Below are 23,193 nucleotides of genomic sequence, written 5' to 3'. Positions count from 1 at the left end.
GGCGTGGAAAATTATGAATGATTCTAGTAACCGTATAGGCCTGCCGTACCAACGACAATGACGGGTAATAAAGTTTGAGAGGCGAAGAGGGTATAATTGTCAAATATGCTATATTTCTTCATAGAAAATCCATTATACCATAGAACTACACGAACACAAAATATAACAAACCCAAATTAAAATCGATTACGCATGAGGTTTCACATACGTATTGGTGCGCTCATCAATAGTACATAATATAGTCAGTGTTGCCCCCTGGTGGACGTTATGCTGATGGGAAAAAAATGCATTTATATCGAAAATAATCAGAGATCTTACCAAATAAGAACTAAATCACATTAATGGCCAGCAGTTAGACAAGTCAACATACAAAAACACAGATCTATAGTATGGTGTATTGTTATTTTAATTGTAGCCAAATCATTAATGGAATGCCACAGGTTTTATACACACCATCACATTTCAACATAGATTCAAGTAGGATTTCATCAAGTTCTACCTCTGTGCAAAGGAAGTACTTGTGAATCAAGCAATATATGAGCATTCATTTGCATTATGCTGTAAGCCAAGAGTGGAATGGTAAGAAGGAATGATAAGGGACTGGCACATTCGGCATAGGAAAGGTTACTACAGATCACTACTAGGGTTACTAATGTTCAGATTCAAACTTCAGGTCAGAATGACAGCATGTCAAATTTGACAATTTAAATTTCAAATATTTAGTTTTAAACATTTCCTGTCATGTTAGGTATCAGGAAGACTGAATCATGGTACATAACAAAAGTATGTATTGATTGCACACATGTTTTCCTTATCTTGGGGATGTAATATTCACTGGTTTGAATTATTCATAGCAATTTCTCCACTATCATATTTGCATCCCCATTTCCATTACTATGATATATAATGTACAGTTGGAATAAGCCATGCTACCATTTATGAACCACACAGACCAAGGCGAACGCAGACCCAGCCTCAACCCAGAACAAAATGTCACAATGTCATGTTAAGAAAAAAAACAAAAAAACAATCGTAGACACATGCATCTGAATCTCAAACGACAGCCATTTCAGCTGCCGACCTTGGTCCGTCACAACCCATTGTGTGGCTTGTCGCGTTGCTGTGGAGACCCGGGGAAAGGGAGGGGAGGGAGGAATAACAGTGCAGCTCAGAGGTCCATCATGTCTTCTCCTTTGAGCTTCTTCTCCTGGGACTCGGACCAGGCCTTGTTGATGGTCCTCTTCATCTCGTCGTCCCCGTCGGAGTAGATCTTCTTCAGCATGCTCATCAACCCATCGCTGGGGTCCGCGGTCTCGTTCGGGGCCGGCTTGCTGATGGAGGAGGGGAGGCGGGTTACTAGAGGCTACAGTGTGTGTGGGCCCGTGTTTGGTTGTAAATAGGGGGTAAGCTTGGCCAACAAGGATTAATTTTTCCATGGTGGCCACATCCTTCCGCCATAAACAAAAAAACAGTAATGATCAGCTTACTCCTTGTCTTTACTCTGCTTCTCAATCTGTGTTAGACATTCCCATTTCTTCGATGTCTGTTTCTTGCACATGATGAGTAGCATGTCCGTCTTTATCTGTTAGGGAAATAAATCAATAAGTAATAAATCAAATTATAATAACTAGCAGTAACGGAAAGAAAGCATTGAATTTCTGGCATATTATAGATCAGTGGTGTTAAAATGAAAACAATAGAATGCCACCCAGTGGACTAAAGGCCCTGACACACCAACCGGATCATCGGTCATCGGACAGTCTGGCGAACTCGGTGACCTGAGTCTGTTCGGTGTGTGCTGTGCGCTCGGCTGTCGTCAAAGCCGTTGGTGATCTTTTCAAGCCGTCTGTGTTCTTTTCAGCCGATTGCACATGTTGAATCGGCCATGACCAAATCGTCCGACTGCCTTTTCTCGCCAGACTGTCCGACGACTGATAATCTGGTTGGTGTGTGAGGCCCTTAAGAATGACTTGCCATTGACCAATGACAAACCCAAATGATAAACTACCTTTATCTCAATTAACCTTTATAGGCTAATTTAGAAGGGCTCGTAGTCACCTTTTTACAGCTCTCCTTTGCATCGATGGGGCTCAGTAAATTTAGAATGGTCATCTGATGATTCTTCCCATCCAGATCTTTGACCAGAACAGAAAATGACCTGTTGAAAATCAAAAGATAAAAAGGGAACGTTGGGTTAAAGCCTAGAGACAGAAACGTCTGCACTGCTGCTTCAGTTTTTTGAAGGGACTTAAAATCTGCAAAGACCAATTTTTTCCTCAACATACCTTTCTTTAAAGTCAACCTCCACATTTTCTGCTGGAATTGTGTGTACACCCTTCAATGTGAGGTAAATCTTGACAAATTTATCTGACTGGTCCCACCCTGAAATGAAAAGACAGACAATGAAAATTTGTTGTAAGAAAGTCCGGCAACTCGTGGGATTAAAAATCCAATGCCCAATGTCCAAAAAGTAAAAATGCTGCACCATAGTTAGTGATTTTGACGGTGTATGCTGCTTTGGTGGCTGCTGTGGGGTCTGCCTCTCTCCTGGCTTGTTGCTCCTTCTGTTGACGTTTAGCTGTGATCTCCTTCTCAACCTTCTTCTGCTCCTCTTTCAGCAACTCCTGCACCCTCTTCCTCTCAGCCTTCTCAAGGAGAGACCCCAGCTCCTGCAAGTCTGCCTCCAGTTGGTTTATCTAAATTGGGATCAACAAGAAATCAAACTTCATGACAACAGCACTGAAAAGACAAGTCAGCATTGGCATTAAGGTTGTTGGCAGGGATGAGATTTTCCTAGTTAACTGATTAAATAATGTCACTAACAATACTGTTACAATATGCTCCACATATGCATGTATTATTATTATAAGATGTACACTTGATTTGCAACTTGTAAAATCATGTGCGTCACAAGAAAATACGTTTATTGTTTTTACATAAAAAGATTATCATATTTATGTGATCATTATCATCAGCAACCAAGGTAAAACAATTTCACTGGATACCTTAAAATAAAGATTAGGAACGGAATTATTTCGGGATCAAAAATGTTTTATGTAATATATAATGAAAAGCGCCTCAGTCCCCCCCCCCCCCCCCCCAAGTCACATGAATATACTGTCTCGGCATTAAACTAGACAAAAGTGTATACAAATAGTACATTGTATGTATATTAACTTCATAAACCGATAATCGGCTTTTATGTGTCGTGTTGGAGTGAGTGTGTGGAGATAAGTGGGGAATAGTAGCAGAATATTCTACAGTTCTTGGTAGAATAGTCTCGAGGTGTGTCTCCAATATGCTGTTAGTGTGCCGCCAATTATTCCAAAGAGTCAAACTGCATGTTAACCAACAATATAAAGATAAACCTCAACAGTTCCGGACATACAATATGAATATATAAATCAAATCCCAATCCGTTGAACGATGACGAAGACCAACCTCACTTTTAATCCGAGTGAGATCAAATATGACAAATGTAAATGTGCGTCGGTCGCTATCAATGTGCTAGCTACCGACCGCTGTACTGCGTCGTATTATACTTCCATAAGCAATCCCTGTTCACTTTCTCTATCCACATATAAAAGAGGTATAACGACCATAGCTACCTGTTCGGTAAGGTCCATTGCGGTTTTTTTGTGACGTCCTGTGCAGTTAAACTTTCCTTTTACACTTTTCTGCAGTAACCTTCCCGATAACGAAATCGACTAGCCTGGGAGTTACATTAAATTAGGTCCGACTGACTCCGATTTTATTAGTTCCGCATGTATTGTAACCTCAGCACACTTAAGTGTGTGTGTGTGTGTGTGTGTGTGTGTGTGTGTGTGTGTGTGTGTGTGTGTGTGTGTGTGTGTGTGTGTGTGTGTGTGTGTGTGTGTGTGTGTGTGTGTGTGTGTGTGTGTGTGTGTGTGGACAAGATAAGACAATATTTAATGTTTAGTGCGCATAAGAAGGGCAGGGTGTGGAAAACTGGTGAGAGTCCTGAGGGGACTAAGGCTAAGCAGGCTAAGCGCAAAGCCGGGCTTATTTCGCTTAGCCTGACTTCTTTCAGCTAGAGTTGCGTTACATGAACGTGACTTAAGGGAATCTCCGCTAAGTAACCATGGCAATTTATCCGACCAAACTAACCTGGTCGGGAGCAGGTTAACTGTCAGGCTAACTTGAGCGGTGTTTCAGAGAAATCCATCTGTCAGCAACAATTGTACCATCAGAAGGTTCCGCCAAGCCCTCACAATTTTGTCATTAATGTACATACATGAAGTAGGCTACAAAGTACAAACAGCGTATATTTTCACTAAGGGTCTAAGATTAAATGATGCAAATGGAACAATTCAATGAATTGCTATCTATTATTACTGTGGCTATTTTTTCAACACATTTTTACACAAATCGATGTATTATCGCGTAATCAGGAATCAGCGGCTGGGTCAATGGTCTAGCACTTGCCCTGTGATAGGCGCGACCCGAGTTCGTTTATTAATTCCCTAATTAAGAATATTCAAAGAAATTGCATGATAAGTTATTTGGTTTCTCTAGTAATCCTTCCTATATTACTAATTGCGTGGGGATAGAACCCCGGACGACCGGGTGCAAGTCCGACACGTTAACTCGAGACTATCTCCCTGCTTTCGAATCCATGGACAATATTAAATTAAAATATGTTACGCTTAATACTACTTATGCAATCAACAGATCACCGTGCCATGCAGCCTCCCTGTTTCTATTAATGGTTACCGTGTTCCCTTTTTGAGTTATTATATGCTTGTACTCCTCATAGACCTCCACAAGTAGCTTCTGTTCGCCGCTAACGTTAGCCTGGCTTGAACTAACATGAGCAAGGTACGGCTGAACTGCGTTGATGGAACGGCTTAAGCCTCAAGTGGAAGTTGGCGCTAGTTCTAACCGGGCTCAACTAAGCGCCACTTTCGTTAGCGACTTTGATGGAATACCCCTCTGATGGCCTGGGGAACAAAACTCAATCTCCCTTGTTTTTGCGGCATGGTTGGGGAGGCAACAGCCTGAACACAGCAACTGAACCAGTCTATTGTTGGGCTGGTGAGGATCCTTCATGAGCCTACAGGCTCTGCACCTACTGGTGTATAAATCCTGCAGAGAGGAGAGTGTAGTTCCAATAGCGCATGCAGTCCAACCTCTATTCTAAATTTTACATATTATTAATATTACATTTAGACCAAAATGGGATTCCATGGAAGGCTCTGGAAAACCCAGCTCAGTCTGCTCAACTTTAATAGCCATTGTGGAATTTAAGAACACAAGCAAAGGAAACTCCTTATACCTAACACAAAGGCAGCTATGTTAATGTTAAATGTTTCATGCGATAATCTCACCATATTACTGTGACACGACACAAAAGAATAATGATATTGTGGATCAGTAAACTGAAAGTCAGTCGCTAACAGTTAAGATGATTTGCCATGTGATGGTTGGCTCTGATTCAGCAAATGACAAGCACGCCCCATAACAGTTGGATGTAGGGCTTTCCATTTCCAGCCAAGTGATCATCCAAGTTAGGTTGTTTTATAAGATATATATTTTTTATATCTTAAAAACATTTTGTGTTGTGAATTATTCTTTCAATCAGTACGTCTTTACATTTATTAAAAAAAAAAATATATATATTCTATAATTGTATCACACATTGAGAACAGACAAGTAACATTATGTACATTTATTTCACATGTATGCATAAATATGAAGTCATACAAACTAACGTAATCATCCATTCAAATTGAGAGGGAGCAAGTGGCAATGCATGAAGCTGCCATGAGCATGATAACATGACAACAGTATGGTTAAGAAACCATATGTTATCCCATCAAAATCCAAGTTACATAGGATGGTGTATAGTCCATATAGACATCAAGGTACTCTGTGGAATGATATTGCAATCATATTTATCAGCAAGATGAGAAAGGCTCAAAATCAGTAACCATCTACGTTTATGGTTTTGTCCCTGTTCAGCCAGCCAACAACCCCCCCCCCCCCCACACTTGTATCCAATCACCACATGGCTCTCATGATCCCGGACATCTGATTGTGGTCTGCAAGGTGGCGGAAGACGATGCGGCTGAGCCTCCACCTGCGCTTCACACCGCGGGGTCGGGAGGTCATCACACACCTGTTGCGGATCCTCACGGGGCAGCTGTCCCTGGGCAACGCTGCGATCTCTTTGTCCGCCACCTCCTGTCGGAACACACATTTTGAGGTAGTACAACAGGCATTGGGGTTATTTTTGTAGGAATTTCAAAGTATAAAAAATGTAAAAATAAAACCTGAGTCACTTAATTCAGACCTTGTTAGCCGGGTGTTGCTGGGAGTCAGAATGCGTGTTCAATGCATGTACGTATGTAGCATGTGTGCAATATTGTATAGTTATGTACTTAATAAAAACATTAATTACTAATATTTGTGATGTGATTGTGGTTGTCAATGGGACGGATACAGTCACCACTTGCCAATGGACAAATTCCACTATAATGGCTCATAACCTCCTTTTAATATTCTTTACTCTGAAATCAAAACCTCAGGGTTTAACCAGAGCCATACAGACAGATGAAACAGATTTATGTAATTACAGTTGTCTTGACTAAGTAAGGTCCGTTTAAAGAGTAAACCTTCATATTCATGTTGTCATCTTATAAAATCGAATGGACTGTGTGCATAGTAGTGAGAAAACAACGTTGCATCGGTTTCGCTTAGACATATTTGTAGTCATGATAATCCATAACTCACACTAACAAACATTCAGTTTGCGAAGCAATTTGGACTGTTTAAAAAATGACATACCTGAAGCTCTTTGGGCAGGATAGTGTTCTTCCTCAGAGCATTGATTCGTACTCTCTGGTCCGCATAGTCAAACGCCATCTGCCTTCTTTTGACGTCTCTTAGCATCCTCCAGTCCACATAGTAAGATCGAACTTGTTGCACCCGACCCCAGCAGCTGGTCAGGGCCTATAAATAATCGATAGGTAATTGCCATATAATTAAATATCCCTGCTGTTTTCGGTGAGTGACCAGGCAGGAGAGCTACGTCTAGGCATCAAGCATTGACACTTGTAATTGATTATAATTGGACTTGTAATGAAACTTGTCGGGTATAATATTATATAATATATAAAACAAATACAAATATTTACGTAGAATGGACAGTAGTTGTCAGTGCAGGTCAACAATTGCTTGTCAAGATATATGCTCATTTGGAAACGAGTCTGACACAATCAGCCAACGAATAAGACATCAACTAGACGCAACTATCACACAACAACCAATACAAAACATATGATTGTCACCTGATTTGGTGCTCCAAAAGGTGAATAAAGGGCATTTAACCCCCGCGAACACGCCAGCCTGCAGGCAGCCATGTTTTCAAGGCTCCTCTGTTTGTGTGTCCTGCTAATGTCGCCCCCTAGCTGCCGGGAGTCAACGCATGTTGGAGGTTCTGTGTCGAAAAATAAAAGGAAAAGGGCATAAACAGACGAATATTTGAAAACATCAATATGCAACAAATAAAAATATTCCTAAAATGGACGTTTATTCATCCATTTAAAATGTTTAATCTAAATCCCACAACCAATTAATTATGTGCGTTTCAGCCGTTGCATTTCTTTTTTCAGTGAGAGATGCACAGGTATCACTGCATCATTAATACTAACTAGCGAACCATGCTGAACTGTAAAATGGAAGCGACGATTAGCAAAAGGTATTAGTTGCCAGATACCACGCAGACACAAGCAGGGGGCGTGGATGAGGACATGTGACGTTGACGTGATCAAAAGTCGCGCTGTTCTGCGCTCGACTTTTGGGGCTGGCCCCTGGCCTGTGGTGTAGTTTCACTTCGTATTCTGCAACCAGAAGTGATTCCCGGAACCGTTCTTGGAATAATTCACATTTCCCCATTTTTGCTATGAGATTGGTAAATACATTGATTGATTGCTGTACTCATAACAACAATAACAAGTCGATAACAGTGATGTTTGTTTATAATTGTAATTGTCAAAAAATGTAGTTTAAGAAGTTTGGCTTACTTTTGCAGCCCTTGACTTGACTCGCCTTGATTCGCCCATGGTGTCTCTCCCTCTAGAAATGGGATCGCAATTTAATTGTGTGACGTTATTACTCAATATTTAATAGGCAATATTCCGGATATTCCGTCTATAACTTTGTTAAACTTATCGTCTCTATCTCTCTAGAACTTCAGGCCCATATAATGGCCAGTTCACCCGACACTTTTCGGATCCGATCATCGGATATTTTAACCAAAGACCCGCTGGACTACGGAGGGTTCGGTGAAGTCTTCTTATGCCGCCACAAAACCCTCGGACCTGTGGTCCTGAAGTCTGTGTTTACTGGCTTTCTTCGAAACGAGTGAGTTCCCTTGTTCAGTGCCGTCCACTTTGGAAAGTCCCTTCTCCTTACAGCATCTATTGTTATAGTACATGTTATTCACTCAGTTTCGTAGTTTAGAGTTGACTGTTTATTACTTGGTAGACGGTAGACCAGTTAATAAACCATTATCTAATCGTAAATGACTAATGCCATCGTTGAAGCCATTAAATTCAGTTTTTCTGTTCCTTTTTTACCCACTTTTTTATTCTTGTTTTACGCGTATCTCTGCACACCACGTTGGCCTATTGACATTTTGTGGTTGTTAGCTTTATAAAATTGCATTTATTTATTCAAAACATTATTTCACCGTACCTTCACAGAGATAGTAAGAGATCACTGGTGGAGGAGGGGGCCCTGATGACCCAACTGTGCCACGAGCGTGTGGTGAAGCTTCTTGGTGTCATTATGGAGGACGGGGACTACTCCCTGGTCATGGAGCTCATACCAATGGGCAATCTGAAGTCCATGCTTCAACAGGTATGGACGCTATTCGTGTTATCATATTATATAGTTCAGTGTTCTGTGTGGTCTCCGACCGGAATGCTGACCTCTCGCGTATATGTGGAGGTACTGCATGAAACCCAATGAAATCCGGAAAAAAACACTGTCGATGTAAATATGACAGTAGGTCTACAGTTTTTATTTTCTGTATGTTAATCGACGATGGATGGGTTCGTATTTTATTGGAAGCATGTTAAACATCCTGCCATTTGTTTCTCACAGGTTACAGTGCCAATATCGATCAGGGGCAGAATCGTTCTTGAGATTCTGGAAGGAATGGTTTACCTCACAGAAAAGAATGTCATACACAAGGACTTGAAGCCGGAGAATATCTTAGTGGACCAGGACTTCCACATCAAGGTATACAATGCCTTAATCATCACAGGGTTGTAATGGGTTGTACTACAGGGTTGTGATTAATATGTGTGTGTGTGTGTGTGTGTGTGTGTGTGTGTGTGTGTGTGTGTGTGTGTGTGTGTGTGTGTGTGTGTGTGTGTGTCTGTGTGTCTGTGTGTCTATTTGAATACTTAACATGTTGCACACTCTATTTGATCCCAGATCGCTGACCTCGGCCTGGCCACTTGCGAGTCCTGGAGCAAGCTGACTCGCGAGGAGTCCCGCAGGAAGAGCCGTTTAGTGGCCGTGGCAGACCCCCAGGGGGCCGGGACGCTGAGCTACATGGCCCCTGAGCACCTGGACGACATCAACACCCGCTCCACAGAGAAGTCTGACGTCTACAGCTTCGCCATTGTGCTGTGGGTCATCCTCACCGGCCGAGACCCTTACGAGAGTGAGTCCTAGGGATGTGAAATAAATAGCCCTCCATAGCATGGATTTGGTTTATAAATATGTTAACAACCTCCATTATAGTCTGTTGTGCAAAAAACAACAACTACATGTATTTGGTGAATATTGGGTTGGCTGTGAATACCATTGGAGGGCATTTGGTTCTCAGTGAATGGGGTCTGTAGGTGCATTACCATGTTATTGGTTGTCTGTCAACTGTGCTTTTCTATTGTTGTCCCCCAAACCAAATCACATTCAGCTGCATTGTTTTGGGGAGGGTGGCGGCAAACATCATTGACTCCTTCACACAGTGACCGTTGGCAATAGAAATAAAGGAAAGGGATCATATTTTTTTTCTGTGGTGTCCGTCGCAGTGAGCCTTAAAGTAATGCATCATAAGGGCCCAGCAGGCCGGCCAGTCACCGTTGTTCCTCTCCTCTCCAGATGCCCGAAATGAGAACCAGGTATGCATGTGTGTCCGCAACGGAAACCGCCCAGCAGAGGACCTCATCGCTGAGGACATTCCCCGGGAGATGGTGAACCTCATGAAGAGCTGCTGGCACCAGGACCCAAAGCAGCGGCCCACATTTGAGGGTATGCCTCTTTTGGACTTTTGATGTATGTGTTTGTGTGTGTGTCAAAAATATATTATAGTAATAATAATATAATCTTGTATTCTCTGGGGGGGTTTTTCTTGTTAGAGAGCAATTATTTGTTTGTTAATATTATGAATAATATTAATAACATAGTAGTACTAATAATAATAATAATTATTATCTATTATCTGTAAAGAATGTAGTGACATGTGTAGTGTAAAATTGCAAAAACCTTTCTGAAACACTTGGGCTGCTATTTAATTATGCCCATCAATTGCAACATCACCCATGTGATTTGCTTAAGCGTGATGTGCATGTCTCAGTACTCAACGAGTGTGATGTTGTTTCCATGAGTGTATTTATCACTGTGGGGCACAAATGTACAGAGTGTCCACAGTGCAATGTGTGGAAAATGTAATGTCTTACAATCAAAGTTAATGTCATTATGTCAGTCTCAGCTCTCCTCTCTATTTCTCTCTCTTGCTCCTCCTCTCCTTCTCTAGAGGGTTACAATAGGTTCTTTCCTTTCTACAAGAAAAATCTGGAAGACTTAATTGAGAAGGATTCTCTTCATTTAAGGGTAAGTGTTCATTTAAGGGTAAGAAAGTCTCTTTCTTCTGACAAATGTACTTATTGTAAGTCACTTTGGATAAAAGCGTCTGCTAAATGTAAATGTATCATTTGTATGTAATCAGATGCCCTTGTATTCAGTCATGTTCAGTGAAAACAATCAAACATAGCAATTGTTTCAAGTGGCTCTTCCCAACATGGCCTTTGCCCCACCAATACACTTTAGGCTGATCTTGATTCCTCTGACCTCCACATCCCACAGGAAGTCTACGATGGTCCCGAAGGGCTGGTTGAGAAGATGAGATCCTTATCCATCCCGTCTGAGTCTGGATCAGCAGGTGATATTCTCATCAATGAATTCACAGCCTGTACATGTGTGTCATGATGTCTAAGAACACATCTCCAGAAGTGCATGCATAAAATCAGAATATTAATCTCTCCATGCAGACGGCCCCGCTCCCCTGCTGAGCTCCGACCTCAGTGGCCCCTCGCCGGGCCCCGTGGAGGCCAGCATCGAGGACCTCCACTACCTCTCCTGCAGGACCTCCGTGGAGGAGCCCGCCGGCCACATCCAGACGGACGCCCAGGGGGCGGGTGCGGAAAGACCACCCCGCACCACCACCCTGGAGCAGAAGCTGGACATGGAGCTGCAGTACCACAAGAACGGCAGCTACACCTACGTGGGCCAGCCGCACTCGGCCGACCCCTGCCAGCCCGACAACACCCCGCTACGACGCGCCAATTCGGAACAGGTGTGCCGGCGCCCGACGGAGGACCAACACCCGGTGATGTCCTCGGTGCGCCCGGCGATCATCGAGCCCTCGGAGGATGGCTGCTTCCGGCCCGCCACGCTCTACGAGTCCATGGTGTTGTCGGCATCCTCGGCCAAATCTCACTACATGTCCACTGTGTCCAGCAACCCGTCCCTCGCTGAGCACCGGCTCCTCCCCCCGGGGCAGCCCTCCACCTACGAGCGGCAGAAGTCGTGGCCGGTGTACCCGGTCCCAGACACGGCGGCGCCCGACCTCCCTGCTGGGCTCCGCTTCACTCCCAACATGATCGGCCCCCTGCAGGATACAGGTGCTGAAGAGTGGGATTTGTTCTCCTGTTTTTTTTGGTCTCTGCTGCTCTCCGGCAAATGCTAGACGTCTTGCTGGGTTGCTTTTGAATGCTCAATTGTGTGTGTGTGTGTGTGTGTGTGTGTGTGTGTGTGTGTGTGTGTGTGTGTGTGTGTGTGTGTGTGTGTGTGTGTGTGTGTGTGTGTGTGTGTGTGTGTGTGTGTGTGTGTGTGTGTGTGTGTGTGTGTGTCCACAGGTTCCCAGGGTTTGTTCATCCAGAACGCGAGTGCTATCCAGATTGGTAATTACAACTCTCTGAGCATCAGGGGCTCAGACTCCAGCCTGGGAGGGCCGTCCAGCTCTCTGCTGCAACTCAAAGAGGCTCTCCTGAAATATGGTAAGGGTGGTGTTGACTTTCTCTTCGTTATATACAGTTTATCACACTCTATTAGAGGAAAGTTCATTACTTACTTAATTACCAATTTCACAAGGTGTATTTCATAAATGTGATACATTTATGAAATCCATCCATCCATAAAGCCATATTTTTGTGTTATTTAAAAGTGAATTGAACTAGTGGACTGTATTTTAACGATGGAAAATCAAGAAAAGGAAAAACGTTGTGTGCTTGTCGTCATTAGCTGACCAAATAGTGAAACCATTCCATTGCCTCACATATCATTTGGCAATCATTCACAAGTCACTGTCGCTCGCTAGTATCCAAAGAGCGCGTTGCTTCTGTACATCTCCTCGGACAAAACACTGCGTTTGTAAGCCTAACCCTAACCCTAGCCCAAAGCACACACGGCGCAAACGTATCCTCATATTTGAAGAGGGACACAAACAACAGCCAGAATTATGTTATTTCCGCAGAGCCAAGAACAGGAAGGGCAAATAAAACAGGGTCAGTATCTTTTTCACCTGTTTCGAGAGAAACACAAAATTGCAAAACGTTATGTTATCACCAAGGCTGTGCCGCCTTGGGGCTGAACACAGAGCATATCTCTCATGTCTCTTCTGACCGCTCCCACAGACAACCAGGCGGTGACCGAAGAGCACCTGGACCTCCTGAGGGACAACATCGGCTCCAACTGGAAGCGCTGCGCGCGGCGCCTGGGCCTGACCAACGTGGAGGTGGAGGCGGTGGACCACGACTACAGCCGCGACGGGCTGCAGGAGAAGGTGCACCAGATGCTGGAGCGCTGGATGATGAAGGAGGGCAGCGTGGGCTGCACCGTGGGCAAGCTCTGCCAGGCATTGGACGGCCGCATCCCCGTGGACGTCGTCCAGAAACTGTTGTCCGCCTGCCGGAAGAGCTGCCCCACCTGAAGGGGAGGGAGATGGTAGCACACAGGATAGGGAGTTGAATTTACAACCCCGCCCAAAAACAAAGCCATCTCTTTCCAAGCAAAGTCCTTCCCATTGAAGTACTTAAGATATGGTTATTTCATGATCATCTCTCTCTCGTGCTCTTGCTCTCTCTCGCTCTCGCTCTCTCTCTCGCTCTCTCTCTCGCTCTCTCTCTCCTTTTTCGTCTTTGTTTTCTTCTTTTTCTTAAGAGGGTTAAAGATTCTTTCCTTTCAACAAGAAAGTCTGGAAGACTTAATTGAGATGGATTATCTTTGATTTAGTTGAAACAAGTGAATTTTCTCAGCTGTACAGACTGATCGGTTTACAGTTTTGGTTTATACCAACACCTCTCACTTCCGTCTGATGCTGTAAGTCGAACACAAACTGTTTTTGACACACAAGGTAAGAACATAATGTGTTGGTACCCGGTTTGCAGCAGCGTGCTGAGGCAAATTCACTCAACACCTAGAAACGTACTTCCAATATCCTGATGAGAGAAAATCCAAAATTCTCCAATGGTTCGATGTTTGCTGTTTTTGGGGGGTTACACTGTATATCTGGCTATTACCCAGAGAGATAGGTGTATTTGAGCCAAAAAAAACTGAAACACAAATTACATTTAATGATTTTATTTTTGTGGAGGGCATAGTGGATTTAGTAGTTGTGTCATCATAATAATATTTGAAAATGTACCGGGTATTCTTATGAAATATGTGAATTATGTTGAATTGTGCAATTGTATACATTTTTCTTATATACTATTATATATATATATATACATTTACGTTTCTTTCTGTTCCGCTGCAATAAGATGTAGAACAATAAATATGCTTCCGGTTAAAATGTATGCAATTAGCAAGCTGGCTGCTAATGGCTTCTGTGCTATCACCCTATAGTATAACAGCAAGACCATTTTTGATAATTGACAAATGTTAAAGTCAATCAAATTGGTGAAGGTGAATTTAAATGATAAGTATGACCAGTACTTTCAATGGTCAGTTCACTGTAATGTGTATGAGTATGAATGTGGGAGTAAGGACGATGAAGTTATCACTAATGCTGATTCATTTCCAAATATAAACTTAAAAAAAAAAAAAAAAGGTTTGTGTAAATATGTTTTATCAGTTGGAAAGATTTTGTGATTTCAAACAAACTTGTTTTATTAACTAGGTATTCAATTTATATATTTAGGTGCCAAGCACAAAGTGCGAGGCAACCTATTGAAATTGTTAGTTTTATTATTCCACCACGTTTGACTTACACAGCCTACACCGATCACACGCTTTTTATGAAACTTACTAGACCTGTAGAGGTTGACCCAAAATTAGCAGACAGCAAATATTACACTGATTGGCCCAAATGTGGCGCTATACCAACTGTCCAAAAATGCAAACTTTGCACAAGCATATCTCATAACCGGTTTGACCTACACTCATGAAACTTTGCTCTCACATGCATATCCACATGTTGAACACATTTTTAATTTAGTTAAAAACAGTAAATTGCCTAAGGATCCCAGGTTTTTTGACTTTGACAAAAATCCTTTAGCCCATATCATCTATGGACCATTATCTTCAATCTGACCTAAAGATTAGTCTGTACAATAAAGTTTGAAGCACCCATGAGCCATTGAGTTCTAAAACGGCCGTGGTTTAAACTGCGAAAATAGTTAATTGCTCATATCAACATCAAGTTTGACTCCTATGATGTTGACTCCAATACAAAAGTTGTTTGGAATCAAATTCTGAACAAGATAAAGTCGACATATTTTCAAATGGGCGTGGCATCGAAATGGGCGTGGCCTGTCTAAAATCGCCACAGTTCATAGACGCAATAGCTATGTTCGAAATCGTTCCCTATCACGGATATAGTGCACTATATAGGGTGCTCACCATTTTGTAGTGCTGTTCGAATTCTCAGTGATTAATTTCATTCACTATATAGTGGACTAAATAAACATACGATGTTCCCTACATGTTACTCCCGTATACCACAATGCAATGCGGGCGCATTTATTGACGCAAATGACATTCAGAAATGTTCAGCGTAGTGTCCGAATTCTTGTTTGTTCGTTCCCTATATAGTTCACTATATCATAAACACTATATAGGGAATAGTGAGTGAGGGAATAGGGAACGATTTCAAACACAGCTAATGTTTGATTTGAGCGGGACAGACTTAGGACCAAAGTTCCAACCGCTCAAGTGAAATGAAGTCGATTGGCAAAACAACATGGCCGCCATAGGCTAAAAATCGTCACATTTGAACAATCTTCCACTCTGCGGAGACTGTAATAGTTATGAATATGAAATTCACAGGACACGTGTAGACTGGTGCCTGTAGCTCACATACCAAAAATCGTGTTTGTGATGTTTGTAGCGCCCCCGACAGGAACTTTAAAAATTTGACCCTGCGCCACATTTCACCAATATGTATGAAACTCGGTAGGCACATTTAAGGTGCCATGACCTACAGAAAAGCCTCTTGGACCCATGCCCCAAAACCCACAGGAAGTCGGCTATTTTCATTTTTCATTTTCACTCTTGGCGGCCATTTTCACTTTTTTGCCTTGTATTTGAATGAACTCCTAGGGAATTTATCGGATCTGCTTCAAAAATGGTCAGTACAGTCAAAACATGGTGCTGAATGAACGCTCTTCAATTTTTGACTGTACGTTGAAGGGCGTGTCTGTGGCGTGCCGTCAAAGTTGGCCATTTTGAATTCCGTGGTCTGTTGTATTTGAACAAACAAACTCCTAGGGAATTCATCAGATCTGCTTCAAAACTGGACAGTACACTTGAATAATGTTGCTGAATGAATGGCGTGCTATTTGTGACTGTACGTTAAAGGACGTGTCCGTGGCGTGGCGGTCGGCTCAGGCTTGGCACCTTAAACGCAGCTCGCAGCTTTAATTATTTTACTTATTGTAAAATTGTATTGTTTGTTTTCTGATTGGTCCTTTTTAATAAGATTTCCAATAAGACCACATAATCAAATGGGGATTAGCTTTCATGTCTGATAATAGAAGCCTACTATTTCCCATTTGTGGGCGATTTAATGATGAAAAGCACAGGAATTCAGAATTCCAAAGGGAGTGAGGGTTTGAGTCCACACTTACCGAGCCCTTTCCGTGAGTCTGCATCAGTGCAGACTTAACCTAAGGGAAATACCCACAGTTCAAAACATCATGTTTATAGGGAAATCCGGAAATTAGGAAGGTAAACAACAAACAAATTATTAATAATTAAGAAAGTTGTAGCCTAAATATTGAAAAATATGTTCAATGAGGCAGCTGTCTCCTGTGCCTTGTGGGCCGTGTGGAAAGCAACAAACTTAAAATGAAAATTCCTAAACCGGCAACCAGCAAATGTCAACAACATCTTTGTCATTAAACGTTGCCAAGGTAACATGTTCATGTCTCGTGAAGTGCTGTCCCAGTCTCATTTTTAGCTATCTGAGCCCATGTGGCATCACACACTCACTCACTTAAGTTAATTAGTGCCTGAGATCAATTAAGTCTGTGAGTCCTTAGTCCTTAGTCCTCAGGGCTCACTTTGGGATTGGCCCTATGTATGTCAGACGCCTCTGCCGAGCTGCCACCTCTCACATATGGATTATGTGTATGGACGCACAGTTTATGGTTTATTATTTCAATTTGCTGGTGGTAATTCACAGCTGCAGAATGACTTTGCTCATTCTCATATTGAGCTGGCAAAACAAAAAACAATACAGATTTTGAGCACCACGCAAAAACATCAACATATCTACATAACATTATAAGAAACATTATGTGCGCTACATCTGTGTATACCGCAGTTGTTAAGTGTAAACAATTACTATTCCTGGACAAGTACATAAAAGTGTAACACCTTTGATAAAAAAAAGATGTTTGGTTGTATTTGAGGAGTGTATCTTCCTTTGAGAACCGTATATGGATTCCTGACTGCAGAGTGTGACGACAGAGACAGAGAAGTAACAGCATAACCACAGCCACAACTCACAGGTATTTGAGCTATTTTTAGGAAAACTTTAGGAAGTACTCAGGGTTTAAGCTAACATTATTTTTTTTCCAGAGAACGTCCAGGGGCCAAAACATTTCCATTGCATTCTCTTTTACTCAATTGATAAGAATGGGCTTGAATTGAATTGGCACTTTTCTTTGAAGCTGTTGAAACTACATTAGAAAAAAATGGTATCTATAATTGGATGAAATAGTATATGACTACATTCATTTGACATAGTTTCAATTGAGCTAATGCTGCACTTTGAATGGTCAATATAAGTGAGAAAAAAATAAATAAACATGACAGGATAATGACCTCTCCTGCCAGAATATAGTACAGAACCTTATTGAACTACATTCCTGAATAGGATTCCTGAAAACTGCATATATTGAAATGCACAGCATTGTGAATATCAACATCAATACTTATTCACTGTAAACAATACCCAATAAAAAGGAAAACAAAGAAACGTTTTAAGGCCAAGCTTCGATGGCGTGCCCCGGCATCATCTCCAGGTTGATGTGGAGGTTCTCAATGTCTGAAGTCCTTTTCTCCCCCACAGTGGTCGGCACACAGTTCACCTGACAGCAGCCCTGCATCCCCCGTCTATTATTCCTCTGAGTATCCGACAGGGACGGGCATTCACAGGACTCGTGACCCTGGGGGACGGGGTGACCGACGCGACACCGGTGCCTGTAATGCCGGAAGCACTCGAACGCGTCACTGCGTTTATCGCTGCGGAACTTGGACTTGGAGCCGAGTCTTTGCCGCGAGGATGGGGACGAGCTGCCCTCCGTGTCGGTGGAAAACTGGTGAGTCTGTTGGACGGAGCGTGGGCCAGCCGCCAGCGCTTGAGGGTCGGGGCGAGGCGGTGGCGGCGGCGGCAGCGGGGGCTGGAATGCACGGCGCAGGCAGGAATGCCACAGGAAGCCCAGGTCCCGGCACAGGACCCTGCGGAAGTTGGGCCTCAGCATCAGGTAGATGACGGGGTTGTAGATGGTCGAGGACTTGGCGAGCATGGCGGGCATGGCGAAGGCCAGAGGAGGGATGGCATCCACGTGTCCGAAGGCGGCCCACATGGACACGATGGCGTATGGGCTCCAGGCGGCAAAGAACCCCATGCAGATGGCCACACTCAGCTACAGGGGCAGGACAGAAGAAGAAGAGGTGGGGTGATTGGAGAAAGATTTTAATTTTGGTTGTATTGGTTCATGTTAATGTTCTACCGTTGATGTACAAGTTTCTGTGGGTACAATTTGAGAGTTTTGAAGCAGTAGGGAAGAGAAGAACAGAATAGAGCACAATTTTGAAAATGAGTGACCCAAAAAAGTCTGCCCAACCAAAACTACTGATTGGTTGGGTTATGTTTTGGGGTATTAAGGTGGGTCATTTTAGCACATTTTACCTGGACCTCTGGAAGTTAACAACTTGGAGAGGATTGCAGCCAGGATTGAAGCCATAACAGTGACTCGTTAGTGATATTAGCGTGAGACTTAACTGACAGAACATGACATAACTTTTTTGTCATCAGAACAATGTAAATGTTTTTTAAAGAATAATGACACAATTATTAGCATTTTCAAGGGTCAAGTTTGAAAGTAGGACACAAATAGTAATAAGATTCCTACTGAGGGGGCAACCGTACAATTGAACCCTACTGAGTGCTAAATAATCTCAAATCATATTCATTATATCTCTCAAGGATCTCAAGACGGTATGACCATAATAATTCAAAATGTCCATTTGTGTTCACTTCATAGGAAAAGGGAAAGAAAATCAAAGCTTTTCAGTCATGGTGATTGGAAGTCATGATGATTTGAAGCTTTTCAGTCATGATGATTGGAGAGGCAAGCGTATATTGAGCATGGGACTGTTTCAGCTATTGTGCTGACACAGTTTCGCCCTGTGCTGTTCTCCGCTGTGAATAACACAGAAAAAGATGAATGAGAACCATTTTGTATGGTGGTTTTCGGGCCGTTTCCATGGGAACATGTCCTCTGTGTGTGCCACTCTGAGTACCAGCCTTTTCCCTCAGGCAGACTCTCAGAATCCCTCAGTGCAGGCTCAAATGCTTCTTCATGCTGATGAAGCTTGAAGAAGCCGAAACTGACACTATGAATCCACGAGAAACTTCCCCTGGGACAAGTCTTGTTTAATCAAATTAACATTTAGCAATGAGCACTCATGTAGCAGCCGGTAACAGCAGCCGGTAACAGCAGCCGGTAACAGCCGGGACGCAACACCAGTGCCTGCTGCTTTCTTCTCCCCAGGTATTCCCAGAAAGGGAGATTATGACTCAATGAGAAGCTGCTTCCCGGTTTTTGTTCAGGCCTTCGTCCATTTCAAATGATGGAATGAGGAGGAGTTGGGATGCTACGGCTCTAGACTCTCTGGAGACACAATATACTGAAAGGCACTTCTTTCGTGTGTAGTGGCAGTGAATTACAAAGACTTATCCAAGATTTATCCATAATCAATAAAAACATGGGAATAATATGATTTGAACCCTAGTGACACCAGCCCGGAGGTCAAGGTTGTGTTCACATACCCTTTGTATGTGATTGAATGTAGCATCCCTTGGGGTGCAATTAAACAGGAGTTATCCAGTAAGAATGAGGATCACTACTCAAATGATAGGGTGGACGAAAGAATGAAAGTTGGGTTCCAGTTTTTCATTTGGAATTGTTGAGCCTAAAACAGACCACAACTCTGAAGTCCAAAGCAGCCCTTACAGGATGTAGCCCGTCCTACAGTGTCGGGACCGTTTACATTTGGCTCACTTCGTATGGAAATCTATTAAGTCATTTTTGGGTGTTATTTCACGTCCAAAATGGGAGTGTGTTTCGCTTTTTTGTGTTAGAAACGATACGATTCTTTTTCTTGTTTGTGTCACTACAAATATCAACCGGAATCCGCTCTCCATTTGTTTTGAATAACTTTTCATTTTAATCATCCCTATTAAAAACCAGTTGTATTTCCTGCGTCGTCGTTTTTTTCCCGGAGCTCACCTTGACTATGACCGCCTGGAGGCTGCTCATGTGCGGGCTGGGCCGGGCAGAGTGCCGCTCCATGGTCCTCTGGGAGGCCCGCAGCCGGGCCATGATGGCCCAGTAGGACGCCACGATGGAGCAGCACGGCAGGATGTAGCAGAAGAGGAAGAGCGCCACGGTGTAGGAGCGCGCTTGCGTGTGCTGGTTGGAGCGGCGCCAGTCGATGCAGCAGGCCGTGCCGTAGGGCTCGGGGCCGTACTCGCCCCAGCGCGCCAGAGGGGCCGATGCGAACAGCAGGGCGTACGCCCAGGCACAACCCATGAGCCCGCGGCCGTGGCAGGAGTTGAACCGGTTCCCTAAGGAGTAGAGACAATGTCATGATATCGTTATGATATAGCGTAATTGCCATATTTTGGCCAAATTGTGATGTCTGCTGAACTCTACTCTTCTGAACTGCTGATTCACTGTGCCTCGTTGGCTACATCCTAAGACATCAGAGTGCTTTTTACATTCCATAATCACTGTCTGCCTGAAGCATTTTTAACGCTAAATACAAGATGAACCTTAAAGGTGACATATTATACCACCAGGTTTGAGTGTGATTAGCCATTACAAGCAATTTGGAAAATCGGCCTCTTCTGACATCACAAGTGGGCGTGTCCACCTAGATGTGTGCTGGATAGATCACGCAGATCTACCAGCCTACCCAGTAAACTGTACAACTGTACAACATCACAGCTGTGTATATTTTAAAGAAATTCCTTTGGAAGTTTCCTCATCTCAAATACATCTGAATCTGCCGAAACGTAAGCTATTTCATACCATTCCTTTTATTCCTTTTTATTATCCATGATCTAGCATATTGATGAATAAATCAATCAAACTGGGATTGAACCGTTTGAATCCTTGTGTCATTCCTAACTCTGAACCGAGATGCAGGGGGGGTGTCTTTGAAGACTTACCGTAGAGAGGGTGGCACACTTTCACAAAGCACACCATGCTCAGCAAGGTGAGCGTGGTCAGACTGCAGATGCCGAACAACATGCCGCAGAAGGCGTACAGGTAGCACATGGTCCTCCCGTACAGCCACCTGGGGGGTCGGAGCGACGGGAGAAGAGAAAAGGAAAGAGAGGGAAAAAGAGAGGGAACGGAGGGGAAGTGGAAGTGAATGGGGAGGGGGGGGGGTGACTGCATTGAGAACACAATGAACGTAAGACCCCATTCTTGTAGATAACAATGATAGCATTGCTAATGTGCCCAACAACATTTGTCCTTTTATTGCAATGTGTGCATGGACCATTCCCTTTTGGGCGTAACCATGTTTTTTATCCCCTCAACAATGTTCCCGTCAAGGAAAGAAATACCCCTTATGAAAGAGAAGAGCAGCAAACAAACAAACTGTGTGGCGGTGGCACCTGTGATATAGGCTGGACGAGATGGCCATGGGGTACAAAGAGAGGGTCAGGCCCAGGTCGCTGATGGCCAGGTTCACAATGAAGTACTCAGGAGGCTTCAGCAGGTGCTTTTTCTTGTAGGAGACGTACAGCAACATGCTGTTGCCAAACAGAGAGCAGACCCCTGGAGGTGGAGACAGACCCCCAACCCCACCGGACTGTGAGACATGCCAGCAACGATCAAGGCAAACACAGCACGCATGAGCAGGACTACTTAGTGTGAGAGAGCTTTGGAGGAGGGGGGGGGGGGGGTGTCACTTTGCCGCGAGTGCGATCAATGATTATGGTTTTTTTAAAGGGTGGGGAAACACACGTCTCGGGAGCTAGGCACTCCATCATGTGTGGTGGAAGAGCAGGGAAAACCGACACCGACAGGCCGAGTCATCGGTGGAGATCAATTCTTGAAGAGCCTGCTCTTCAGCCCGTGATTTGGGTTTGTTTACCGTGCAAACAGGGCAAACAACAAAAAGGTGGTTAAACTGGAAACAAACCCGAATCCAGGTGAGGGTTTACCTTTATAGGTGTGAAATATTCCTCTAATTGAGGAGGGGGATAACGTGTGTTGTATAAAGGCCCACGGGGGGTCTATTTAGGGACTATCAATACATTGGTAGTCAAGGCGGGGCCCTAGTGTTGTTAAGGCGGCCGCCTTAACCATACAGTGCTGAGGGAAACACTGGTAGTAGTGTAAGTGCATCGTAGATTGCTAAGTGAACATACAGGCCCAGCAACGGTGATGAGGGGCACTCATGCATGTGTGTGTGGTCTTCATTGTGTCCCGCTGTGGTGGGGATGGCGGTGGGGAGATTAACCCAGCCATGTGTTTCTGCTGTAGGCGGGCCTACATAACGCATGTTCCCCGCTCCTGAGGATGGAATGCCAAAACTTACCGAACACAGAGTAGACCACGGCCACAGTTATATCCATGGCGACAGGTATGTTAGATATGAAGGAGCTGTCGTCCTCCAGATACGAGCTCATCTTAAAGAGAGAAAACCCCAGCAAACCCCAGCAACTTAATGAGCGATGTCATCAGGGAAATAAAGAGGAGGAGGAAGAGGAGGAGGAAGAGGTCAAGTCTACACAAGTCTGATGGATCTCTATTGCCCGGAGGCAGTTTCTTCATTCTACCTTCATAGCAAATGTCAGGTCAGGAAGTGTCAGATAATATTGAGTGACACAAATCAATAGGCATTAACGGTCATGTGTATGAGCAGACACCTATAGGTTAAATACAAAGTGAAGCACTCATTCCATCAGAGGGTGTGTGTGTGTGTGTGTGTGTGTGTGTGTGTGTGTGTGTGTGTGTGTGTGTGTGTGTGTGTGTGTTATCCTGCATATTTCACAGTGCTTAGCAGGTCAGGTTGTTATAAAAACGTTCCTCCCATCTATTCATTGGGAGAAACCTCGACCGACAGGACTAAGTTAAGGTTTTAACTTAGTTATGAGCGTGGTTTCTTAATTTGTTTATTCTATAC

The 23,193-nt window shown here is 43.6% G+C and overlaps 3 protein-coding genes across 6 annotated transcripts; 1 reads left to right on the top strand and 2 right to left on the bottom strand.

The window, feature by feature from the left end:
- Nucleotides 1-388: 388 nt before the first annotated feature.
- Nucleotides 389-7,423, bottom strand: LOC311360847 (small ribosomal subunit protein uS14m-like). 3 transcript variants are annotated; one of them, XM_084480945.1, is made up of 7 exons: nucleotides 7,311-7,423; nucleotides 6,808-6,972; nucleotides 2,486-2,696; nucleotides 2,286-2,382; nucleotides 2,059-2,158; nucleotides 1,488-1,582; nucleotides 389-1,331 (listed from the first exon to the last, which is right to left on the bottom strand). In XM_084480945.1, exons 1-7 carry the CDS (start codon nucleotides 7,380-7,382, stop codon nucleotides 1,169-1,171), a joined length of 903 nt encoding a protein of 300 aa, XP_084337071.1. In that variant the 5' UTR covers nucleotides 7,383-7,423; the 3' UTR covers nucleotides 389-1,168. The 3 variants fall into 3 exon arrangements, with proteins under 3 accessions (XP_084337071.1, XP_084337069.1, XP_084337070.1); XM_084480943.1 differs by lacking the exons at nucleotides 6,808-6,972; nucleotides 7,311-7,423 and adding an exon at nucleotides 3,609-3,730; XM_084480944.1 differs by lacking the exons at nucleotides 389-1,331; nucleotides 1,488-1,582; nucleotides 2,059-2,158; nucleotides 2,286-2,382; nucleotides 2,486-2,696 and adding an exon at nucleotides 5,675-6,204.
- A 405-nt stretch (nucleotides 7,424-7,828) lies between these two features.
- Nucleotides 7,829-14,349, top strand: ripk1l (receptor (TNFRSF)-interacting serine-threonine kinase 1, like). 2 transcript variants are annotated; one of them, XM_084480941.1, is made up of 12 exons: nucleotides 7,829-7,933; nucleotides 8,211-8,385; nucleotides 8,727-8,883; nucleotides 9,130-9,267; nucleotides 9,466-9,697; nucleotides 10,138-10,287; nucleotides 10,793-10,869; nucleotides 11,122-11,197; nucleotides 11,307-11,939; nucleotides 12,174-12,314; nucleotides 12,791-12,821; nucleotides 12,951-14,349. In XM_084480941.1, exons 2-12 carry the CDS (start codon nucleotides 8,228-8,230, stop codon nucleotides 13,282-13,284), a joined length of 2,127 nt encoding a protein of 708 aa, XP_084337067.1. In that variant the 5' UTR covers nucleotides 7,829-7,933; nucleotides 8,211-8,227; the 3' UTR covers nucleotides 13,285-14,349. The 2 variants fall into 2 exon arrangements, with proteins under 2 accessions (XP_084337067.1, XP_084337068.1); XM_084480942.1 differs by lacking the exon at nucleotides 12,791-12,821.
- A 3,395-nt stretch (nucleotides 14,350-17,744) lies between these two features.
- Nucleotides 17,745-22,696, bottom strand: LOC311361319 (opsin-5-like; the record flags this gene model as incomplete). The annotated part of the gene is made up of 5 exons (XM_084481489.1): nucleotides 17,745-18,410; nucleotides 20,280-20,617; nucleotides 21,224-21,351; nucleotides 21,677-21,839; nucleotides 22,606-22,696. 5 exons carry the CDS (start codon nucleotides 22,694-22,696, stop codon nucleotides 17,745-17,747), a joined length of 1,386 nt encoding a protein of 461 aa, XP_084337615.1.
- Nucleotides 22,697-23,193: the final 497 nt, after the last annotated feature.

This window comes from Micromesistius poutassou (genome assembly GCF_964030765.1).
Source record: "Micromesistius poutassou genome assembly, chromosome: 16".
NCBI lineage: Eukaryota > Metazoa > Chordata > Actinopteri > Gadiformes > Gadidae > Micromesistius > Micromesistius poutassou.
The sequence above is the reverse complement of the archived record's forward strand: the minus strand, read 5'-3'. Positions and strand labels throughout refer to the sequence as shown.